Source organism: Barbus barbus, assembly GCF_936440315.1.
Source record: "Barbus barbus genome assembly, chromosome: 30".
In the NCBI taxonomy this organism is placed as follows: Eukaryota; Metazoa; Chordata; class Actinopteri; order Cypriniformes; family Cyprinidae; genus Barbus; species Barbus barbus.
The window spans coordinates 980,001-991,193 of record NC_136758.1 but is presented as its reverse complement, the minus strand read 5'-3'; the positions used below and the strand labels follow the sequence as shown (position 1 = coordinate 991,193).

At 41.3% G+C, this 11,193-nt stretch overlaps 1 protein-coding gene across 3 annotated transcripts in view; it reads right to left on the bottom strand.

The window, feature by feature from the left end:
• Window positions 1-1,103: 1,103 nt before the first annotated feature.
• The window catches only part of LOC306850065 (homeobox protein Meis2), a 78,422-nt gene continuing 68,332 nt past the window's right edge, over window positions 1,104-11,193 (bottom strand). For 2 of the 3 annotated variants that reach the window (XM_079385490.1, XM_079385491.1), the window contains exons 10-13: window positions 7,215-7,273; window positions 6,025-6,135; window positions 4,698-4,783; window positions 1,104-1,598 (exon numbers count right to left, since the gene is read on the bottom strand). In XM_079385490.1, the coding sequence (XP_079241616.1) occupies window positions 4,725-4,783; window positions 6,025-6,135; window positions 7,215-7,273 (229 nt within the window). In that variant the 3' untranslated portion in view covers window positions 1,104-1,598; window positions 4,698-4,724. The remainder of the gene's footprint in view (window positions 1,599-4,697; window positions 4,784-6,024; window positions 6,136-7,214; window positions 7,274-11,193) is intronic. The other variant, XM_079385492.1, reaches the window with a different exon arrangement.

Genomic DNA, 11,193 nt, shown 5'->3' with positions numbered 1-11,193 from the left:
ATGTGCAACACACTGTACAACACACAAGAATCTACCAAAATCAAAAATGAAATATTTATTACAGCATTTGTGACTGAACACCTTTGAAACATTACGCCACAGTCCTCATACAAGTATTGAATGTATTTCTGACGAAGCTCGGGGGAGACAGTATTTCATCTTCTAGTGAGGAGCACGTGCTGAGAGAGGAAGGGAATCATGGACATAACAATATCAATGCCACAGCAGATCTGAAACTAGCAAAAACATTCTTCAATTGAGGTAAACACATAGAATATCTAACATGAAACAATTCATAGACCGAACTCTGTACGAAGTTTCTTACAATATTGTCTCAGCTTCTCACCGAGCTTTGAGTTCATAATTTAAGTTCTTTTTTTGTTTGTTTTTCGTCGTTTTAAAGTTGTTCACCGCGTCGATCGCTTCTCTGCTGTATGTGCCAAAGAGTCCAGAGAATCCGCGCATCGCTGTCGTCCTTATGGAGGACCATTGATCCCCAGGCCTTACACTGCTGCAGGGGGTGCTTTTCTCGAGGATACACGTCCTTCAGAAGGCTCTTACTCTGAGAGTCCGAGATACAAAATTAATCATAATAATATTAATAATAATAATAAAATAAAAACGTATAAAAGCAACACAATCCAGTGCTTGGGCAATTCAAACGAAGAACTTCACCTACAGGGCAACATTCATTCATGGACCAAAAAGGGAAAATGCATGAGGAAAAAAACAAAAGGAGGAGGGGTTTGGTGAAGAGAGCAGGCTTCAATCGGCAGAAAGTCTGATGGAGGAGGAATCATCGTTATCACCGGGAACCGTGGTCCGTTTCTCCCGTTATTGCTGCGATCGGAGCTCCTCTGCTTCGGGGGTCAGCACACACAGTGTGAAAAACAGGGCAACGTTTTACTCTAAGACTAGCTCATGAAACATAAAGTGAGTGATACAAATGTACAAGATTTAATTTACTTTCTATGCTTTATACTACAGTAGTTTCAACTCTTGGAGTCTCTTTTGTCTTTTTTTTTCATTATCATGTCTGTGTGTGTGTGTGTGTGTATGTGTGTGTGTGTGTGTGTCTGTGTGTGTGTGTGTGTATGTGTATGTGTGTGTGTGTATGTGTATGTGTATGTGTGTGTGTGTGTGTGTGTATTTGTGTGTGTGTGTGTAATAAGCTGAAATATCCTCAGTTGATCTAAACAGACACCCAAGACTTTACAAAGTGTTTTTGTCAGCTCTTGGTCCTCCAGCAACAAAAGTAACAAAATTCACAAGATAAAAAAAACGATCACAGCTCGTCTGGAATTCCACATGAAGCTTGTAATTCTGCTGTCGGATGCTTCGGGGCATTCTCTTTTCCTTCACAAATCTTTCGTGGGTTTATTGTCCAGTATTGGTTGGTTCCCTTCAGTCATCGGCCGGTCCAGCAGTGCTGTGGTCAGGGGGGTCAGAGGAGTCGTGGTCGAGGAGGGGGTCTGTGCATTAGCATGGCCACACGGGTCAGAGGGTGATGAGGAGCTCGGTGTGTCAAACGCAAGAGATGAGGTGATGCCCACAGGACCACGCTGAGGTACGAACTCCCCCGGCACGCCTCGATTCACCTGAGATTCAGAGAAACACAGTCAGCGGTGCGAGACCAATGCGATCGCAGCACCCTGATCTACACTCAGGCCACGTGTCTGCAGCTAATGCAGATATTTCAAACAAAGAGCACACTTGAGCAGAGACGTTTCATAACGGCCTGCATCTCTGCTCGGTGTATCGACACGCGTGTTAGAAGATACCTACAGTCAAACCAAAATTTATTCAGACATCTTCAACATTTCTCACGTTATCACAGTTAGAAAATGGTAATAAAATAAGACAAGAAGTCAGAGTTAAACTGCATCAGAACAAATTGATCTTGATAATGTCAGATAACTTTGATTGAAAGGTATGTAATGAATTACAATCAACCAAAAATTATTCAGCTGTTAAATTCAAGAACACAATTAGATAATACCAATTTAGGTCAACCAATTACCAAGCAGTGCTTAATTTTGTTCAGTCTGTGGTGGAAAGAGTTCTCATAGCAATTAAAGAAAAAACACATAAGCAAAACATGCTCTGCTCAAAGTGTCTGAATAATTTTTGGTCCCACATTTTACTGCTAGTCCACTGTATGAAGAATTTTTGGGTATAATATGTCACAGTCTGCTTTATTTTGCTATTACATAAATGAACTATAGAGTCCTGCACCCACTAGTAAAAAATATATCTGGTGTCTGAATAATTTTTGGTTTGACGGTAGATGTAGTGTTCATTTCACTTATCCAAGATTCAAGATTCAAGATTTTTATTTGTCACATACACAATTATACAGGGTATAACCAGCAGTGAAATGTACCTCCATCCTCAGTTACACAGCAGAACAAGACAGTTCAAAATGCATTTTAAATTCTCTGGGAATCAAACCCATGACCTTGGCGTTGCTGGCGCCATGCAGAGAAGTGATGTGGATCTTGCATGAACAACCTAAAATGTGACCCTGGACACAAAACCAGTCATAAGAGTCTATTTTCTGAGATTTATACTGAATAAATAATCTTTCCATTGATGTATGGTTTGTTATGATAGGACAATATTTAGCTGAGATACAACTATTAGAAAATCTGGAATCTGAGGGAGCAAAAAAATCTAAATATTGAGAAAATCTCCTTTAAAGTTGTTCAAATGAAGTTCTTAGCAATGCATATTACTAATGAAAAATGAAGTTTTGATATATTTATGGTAGGAAACTTACTAAATATCTTCATGGAACATGATCTTAATATCCTAATGATTTTTGTCATAAAAGAGAAATGTATAATTTTGTTCCATACAATGTATTGTTGGCTATTGCTACAGATATACCTGTGTTACTCATGACTGCTTTTGTGCTGCAGGGACACATTTATATCAGCTCTCAGAGCAGTCAAATACCACATGAAATTAGTGACAGAACGAGCTGTGCCGCTGCGAACTGATTTGATCCAAGTTCCTTTACGAACTCACTAAATTATTTAGGGGCTGGTTAACACCGCTCAGAGAACAGAGCAATATCTGCTTATTATACAGGACAAGAGTTTACACGGGAAGCCATTAATTGAGCCACAGACCATAAAGAAAACTACAAGCACAGATGCACATGCTGGTCGAATACATTTGTAGCACTGAGCTGCTCAATCTCTAGTGTTGAGGTGCAGGGGAACGAGGCGGTATTTTGTAACGTGACCCCTGGGGTTATTACCAACAGTCATTTAAAGGAGGGGGACAGGGTCACTCCAAGGTCATCAGGCACTCACTGCACATTCCTGTAACGTGGTACATCACAATTAAAGAACAGCGTAGACCAAGTATTTGAGCGGAAACTGCATGCATTCTCCACACATTCATCAGATGTGCACGTGTTTATTAAAGCGATCTCGTAAAATCTCGTGAAGCCATAACCTGCAGCTCTTCCCTTTAAATATGCAGCAGATGCGTATGATGCTGTAAACCACCGTCATCTGCATCCTTCAGTAACAGCACACCTCTCTGAGCGCGCTCCAACACCGATCATAATTAAACAGCAAATACGGCATATTGTGTGTGTGCGTAATCGAATCAGAGATGGCTAATATTCCTCTGTATTAAGCTATTAATCTAATTGCTCATGAAGCATAAAATATGTTACGTAATTAAATAGTCTCAAAATTATCCCGCGCCGTATTAAAAATTATCCAAGCTGAGCAAATGTTGTCTCTGTGGCTGTTTTAGGGAGCACGCTCCCCACGTTTCCAAGTCGATTAACGAGGGGGTGGGGGGGGGCTTCGTCACAGCATCGCTATGGTGACCTACAGGAAACTGCCGTCTATTTACATATAAAGGGTTCTTTTAATCAAGCAAAGTGTTATTATATTGAGGCTCATTGAGCAGGAAGTAGAGGTGTTAAATAAAATCTTCTCTGCCCTGCCACCTTTGGGACGCCATACGTCTTGATTTCTCAAATGTCAGTGGCGCGGCGCCGGCGGGCAGCGTAATGGGTGTCTTAATCAGACGAGGACATCTCTGCGTTTACATGCGGTCGTTCTTTAATGCCATCCTCCCGTAGCCCACACGCTCCCATCTGCAGATATTCCCATTCCATCTCCCTCCATTCCCAGTAAAAAAAAAAGACACGCGGCTTCCCCCGGTGAAGGATGGCTGTGTCACCCGCCGTCTCTATATCTCTCTCCGGGAGCGTAATGTACTGCACTGCTCCCGTCTTTGCATATAAGATAATTTGGGCATCAATCCTTCCCCTGACGGATTTATGTCACTCCGAGGACAGTTTCACTTCTCCTTTTTTATCGCTTCACTGGAGCCCGCTTAATTTCACCCCGTCATATTCTACCCCAGGAGATGCCATTTTTTTCCACCCAAATGTCCAACATTTGCATTGGCCGCATGAGACGTGGAGCACGGCGCCGTTGCAGCGATAAATAAATTCCACTTTAGTGCTTTTCTGCCTTGTTTTTGTTCCAGAAACATGGCACGCCCCACGTCTCACCTCACTCATTCTGCTGCCCTGATGGTCAGCAATCACAGGGCAGCCGCATCTGTGGTGTTATTTTGGGCTTTCAGGGGAATTCTGACAGGAAACGGACAGGAAAGACTCTCGAAAGAAAGGCGGAGGAAGAAAAGAGTCCCAGTGTACTTACTTCCCCCTTTTCGTTACTGTACAGCCGTTACATGTAGTGCCACTGGCCATCCATGCCCATATTCATGCCCATGCCACTCATAGGACCTACAGAGACAAACAGCACAGACAGTCAGTGCCCAGCAGAGCCCAAACATAACCAAACACACAGGAGAAGAACAAACTGACAGCTGGGGAAATTGACAACAACCCAGAGAACTTTTCATTGTCAGGAGTTTTCATTTGATTTTATTTAGTTTAAATCTAGATTAAAGACACATCTTTTCAGCCAAGCATTCACACAATGTAGCTCATAACTTTTGCTTGGGTTGAACACATCATCTTTGCTTGGTTGGAACAGCAGCTACGCTAATTTAGTCTCTATCTGCTTCTCTGTTTCTGCCACGGGGCTTGCATCCCGAGGTAACTAGGAATTACACAAGCCTCAGTCTGGATCCAGCCCTTAGGAAGACCAGAGATGATCGAACACTGAGAAGAGATGATGCCAACCCCCCAGAAGACCTCAGATGATGCTAACCCTGGAACAACATATAAAACTACCAAATTTTGCTTAATCGCAACATTTAATCACAATCCCAAAGTTTAATCGCAACATATAATCATTGCAGTTAACAGTGTTCACCGTCTGTTTGATTATGTGTCATTTGTAACTAACTGAATGATTTTTACTGTACATTTCTGTCATATTCACTTAAAATTTTCTGTAAAGCTGCTTTGCAATGATTTGTATCGTGAAAAGCGCTATACAAATAAACTTGAATTTAATTGAATTAAATCTTCCTAAACATTGGTTAAAATCAATATGAGGTGTGTTTCCCAAAAGCAACTATGGTCGCAAGTTCCATCGTTACCAACAGAGTTCAGGGGAACTTGCAACCATAGTTAGCTAACAATGCTTTTGGGAAACGCACCCATAGATAGCAGCAGAGATCATTTGAGCTTGAGCGAATATAAAGAGAGATGAGTCTTTTGACTGCAGACTTCTGAGCAGTCTGAGATATTGTCTTTCCTGAAACTCTATGGCTGATGATACATGGGGCAACGTTTTAAGCAATTTTGCCGGGCAACTTTTTTTGAGCAATGTTGCTTAGGCACTTTCCCATTGAGAATGGGTAACACATTTCTATTTGGATATTGTCTCACCTGGTTGCCTGTTGGTGGCAACATTGTTCAAAAAGTTGCCCCGTGTATCATCAGCCTTAGAGTAGGTTGTAGCTAAACTCTGCAGGACATTGGCCCTTCCAGAGCAGGATTGGACACCCCTGGTCTAAAAGAAAGAAGTTAGATGTTGAAGAGGTGATCGCAGGAGGATCGTCGCTGCATCTCACCTGCCGGCCGGATGCCCATGTGTTGCTGTCCATCCAGCACGAAGCTGCCCATGGGCTGCCCCTCCGGACTGTACGCTGCTCCCTGGCTCACTGAAGGATCAAGAAGAAAACCTGAGTGAAGTCAAACGTGGACACCAGGGGAAGAAGAGAGAAGACACACCAGACAATCAGCGATTATCCCAGCAGCAGCCCAAACACAATGAGCTGTTCATCAGCCACACACACACACACACACACACCATTCTCCAATGTATGCATCCACAGGACACGAGGAGGTTACATCAACATAACTGTCCAGCAGCACAGAATGATGTCTATCTCTTGACTTGCTTCACTGGTCTTGGGTTCAGAAGAGAGATCTAGAAACCACGCAGTGGTGTTCATGCTTTAGCTGGAACTTTGCATGAAAATCTACATCTACATTCATGTGCTGGTGTTTTCATCAATAAAAACACCACTGCTACATGACCTGTCCATTTCATTCAGATGTTTACCGTTTATCCCAGTGTTCACTGCAGAAATCCTAATAGATTCATTTGTGCTCGAATCATCCCAACTTCAGCACAGCGAGAAATAGTATTAAGCCATCAGTAACTCAAAAACTAGAGAATTTAATTTGTTTCTGGTGTGAATTCATGAATGCTTATGCAAATCGCTTCCCAGCAGGCACCGGACGTCTATATAACGTCAAGTTGATGTTGGACATGATGTAGGACAGACGTTGCATTTTGGTTGAAAATGAAAATCGGGCTGAAAATCGGTCAATTTGATGTTGACAACGTTGGATTTTGGTTACACAACCTAAAAACAACTAAATATCAACGTCAGCTGACGTCGGTATTGGACATCAATTTAACATTGACATTAGATGTTGAATTTACATTGAATGTTGGTCACACGACGTCGCAACCAAAATTTAACCAAATATCAACGTCTTATGACGTTGTGTGCCTGCTGGGTTTCTAATGTACTGTAGCACAAAGAGAAACAGTGAAATGTTCCAGAATTACTGTAAAGTTCTCCTGTGGCCAATTAGCACTGAGTTGCACTAATGTCCCTCTAACCAGCGAGATGGAGAAACATCCAATTAGATTCAATCTGCTCTCATTGGAGCGTATAGACACAGGAGAGACTCTAAAGTGAGACACAAACAGTGTTGAGAACATCAGAGAAGATGATATGATGTTTACCTGCTCGATTTGACTGGTCAATCATGGGCTGCACTATTCTTCTTCTGGCATTAATGAACCTGCAAACACAGAAGAAAAACAAGACCAATTACATAATCTGCCATCACAAACCTAGCATGTGACTGATATAAAACTCTTAGTAGCTTTAGCAGTAAGCAGTGTTGTAGTACTCGAGTCTGGACAAGACCAGACTAAATATTGAGTCCAACATCATACTTTCTGGAGCATTTGGACTCGGCCTGGACTTGGATTCGATTGAGCTGGTCTTGGCTAATCATAAAAAATATATCTTGGACTTGAGTCTGAACTCGAGTACTACCAGTCCAGCTAAACCAGAAAACAGCATACAACTCAGGATGGTTCATATTTGGTGAATTTGAAAATCGAATTCTCAGATTATCAGACAGCAATCAGATAAGTGGAGACATCATCTGAAATTCTCAAAACACAATCTCACATGTGTCTTAAAGGAGATCTCATCAACATGCTCAGATCTGCCAAGAGAGATCACAACCATTTGAGCTGTTCTCCACATTCATATTAAAGCTCTATACTCTTCTGGAGAAATTTATAAGATGAAGTTGATCATCAAACAAGCAACTTCTGAGACCACACTGTAGCCCCAACCTCACGCATGCACAAACATTATTCTTCACATGTTAGCGCTCATAAGTTTGCGATACAAGCGGCTCTTTGAGTGGGTCCCCTGCCCCCTGGTAAGGGCCCATGGCAGGGGTCTCTCTCCTCTCCAGCTGTCTGTAAATGAGCTCCAGGCTTTCAGCAGCTATTGTTATGTCAGCGAGGCCATCAATTAGCCTGTCTGAAGTTTTATCACCAGCACGGCAGCAAATAAGCGCAGCTCCACAAAACCTCTCCTGCAGCTTTTGAGCGCCGGGCCGCTGGGGTCATCGGGAGGTCAGTGCCAGCCCAGGGAATCGTTTTAATGCGGAATGGGCCGTGTCAAAGGCAAAACGGCCGCTCCGTGCCGGGAGAGACCCGTACTAAAGGAATGAGCATTAAAGGTGCCCACATGTGTTTGATATTAGAGCGAGGGTTCGGATCATGCTGGGGCTATCCCGCATGAAAGAAGCGGGCGAGCGCACACAGGGCGACTCTAAGGGACCGGTCATTAGATACAAGCAGGACTGGAATCAATTTGAGCTCTAATCCCTCCTGAAGCCGCTGTACATGCTCTTACCTTCCATTAACTTAAACGCCCGCAATCTGCGCTTGCACAATGACGCACTGAAGTAACTGCACGCACAGCTGGGAAAAGAGGAATAAGTTTGCTTTCTTTGTCTAAAAGAGCACTAGCACCGAGCAACAGATAGCAGATATAACTAAGTGACAGAAAGAAAATCATTAACATGAGTGTAAATATATATTGTATGGGTATTGAGATCATGTCACATGAACACACACCTGTACGATTCATCACACACACACTCACACATTTGTTAAATAAACAGCAGTAATTTACTATTGAGCTCTATGGAACAAATGTGATTGGTCCATGGCATTACCCTGTGCTCAAATATTTGTGCAAGATGACTCTAAACTGTACTGATTGTTTCCATTTAAAAGTCTGAGGTCAGTTTTTTTTGAAAGAGACAAAGATAAATTAATAATTCATTCTAATTCATTAAAACACATTTATAATGTTATTTTAATGTTACAACAGATTTCAAATAAATGCTGCTCTTTTGAACTTTCTATTCATCAAAGAATTCAGTTTCCACAAATATATGAAGCAGCACAACTCTTTTCAACATTGATATATTTATGTATATAATGAATGATTTTTACTGCATTTTTGATCAAATAAATGCAGCCTTGGTGAGCAGAAGAGACTTTTTCAGAAACATTAAAATATGTTGCCGATCAAAACTTTAAATTATTTTAAATAAATTGATTTGCTGTATTTGCTGGCCTGTAAGTAATAGTAAGCAGCATAACGTATGGTCAGTCAGCCATTATCACAAAATAAGCACCCGATGCTGATTATACATTATCACTTAAATTATATTTGTTCCAAAAAAAAAACTTGCCTCATAAACGAGAAATACCAGAGAGAGACAGAAGAGTGATTTATGAATTTCTTTAAGACTAGCTGCTGGGACTGACTGACCTCTTGCGCGCACACACACACACACACACACACACACAGTGTCTGTTTCGCCTCTCCAAACTGTTGCCACAGTAACCCTGCAGGAGCGGCCCAGCAGCGCTGCGGCCCCAGACCGCATTTTATCAGTGTGAGTAAAGCCAATTGAGATTATCAGACCTGCCTCTGATAACACTGTTTCACCTCCTCCCATGAGCTGCTAATGGGGTGTGCTTAGAACAACACCCGCCAGCACACACACACACACACACACACCGCTTCTCTTCAAACTCAGGCCCTCATTTCTGTCTACAAATTTCGATTTATATTTTTCACAACACAAGAAATAAAACATACATTTAATGGATGCTTAAAATAATGAATTAATTATAAAGACATAAAACAAATATAAACACACCAAAAATGTACAAACAAAAAAACAAATGCACCAAATACTAAAGATATGCCAAAAAAATGGTAAAGCATAGCTTACATAAATATTGAACTAATAAGGTGTTTAACAAGATGAATAGGCGTAGAGATGATTCAGTACATCTATCTGTTATCTGTTTTACTGAAGCTACATAAACTACAGCAGCGGAACTGAACACACACACACACACACACACACACACACTCCCCCGCCTGCTTGTGTGCTCCGCATGGGAACCCCATGCTGTCTTCAAACAAATAATTAAAGGAGAGGTGAAGGGTCGTGGCAGGGTCATTTCTCTGGATATGCCACAGAATGTGTCCTTTACTGCCGCTCGCAACAAAGACAAACACTCCATGAGACGCAGCACAGAATATTCAATGCTCTGGAGTCCCATACACACGCCGTGTGCTCCTGACACTCTGCATGTGCATGAGAAAAAACATTAAGAATAGTGCCACATTCCACTAACAGAGTCCCACTGCCTTTTAAATAATAAGCCAAAAATCCCATGTCCTCTGGAGGACTATTAATCTAAGATTTAACTAATATAATTATAATTTAAATCTAGATTAAAGACACATTTCTTCCTGGCTTACACATAACACACTAATACACTTCTATTATTGAAATCCGTTAAAGGATTGTTAGGCTGCATTAATTAGATCAACCGGAACCGCACTCCTCATGACACACAATGTACTCGTTACATCATAAGAAGAATGGCATCTACACTAATATTTGTCTGTTTCTATTCTGTTTCTCAGTCTGTGTCCGGATCAGATGGTGGATTGGCCCCGGGAGATGATGTCTACGGCCCTGATCGCCGGCAGAGGCCGGACACGTGGATTAGCCCCGGGGACAGATCCCAAGTGAAGACCTCGACTTAAATACATGACTTAAAACTAAAAATAAAACAAATAACTAAAAATTCCGAACTACAGAATACTATTATTGTTAGAAAATGCAAGAATATAAAAATAGAAATATAATACATTTATACATTTAAAATTTTAATTAAATCAATAATTAAATCAATAAATAAAAATAATGTCCTGGCCAGAGGAGAACTGGCCCCCGACTGAGGCTGCTTTCTCCCAAGGTTTTTTCTCCATTCTGTCTCAGAGGGAGTTTTGGTTCCTTGCCGCTGTCTCCTCTAGTTTGCTCAGTTGGGGACACTTGATTTCTAGTGATTATCGTCAATTTGATTTCACAGATACTATTTAAACTAAACTGAGCTAGACAATGACATCTCTGAATTCAATAATGAAACGCCTTTAACTGAAAATTGAGTGTTTAATCTTATTTTTATACATTACTGACACTCTATCCTCCAATCTGATACTGTTAAGTGCTTTGACACAATCTGTATTGTTAAAAGCGCTGTATAAATAAAGCTGACTTTACTTGACTTGATAATTGTGATGCAGTAACAAGCTAGA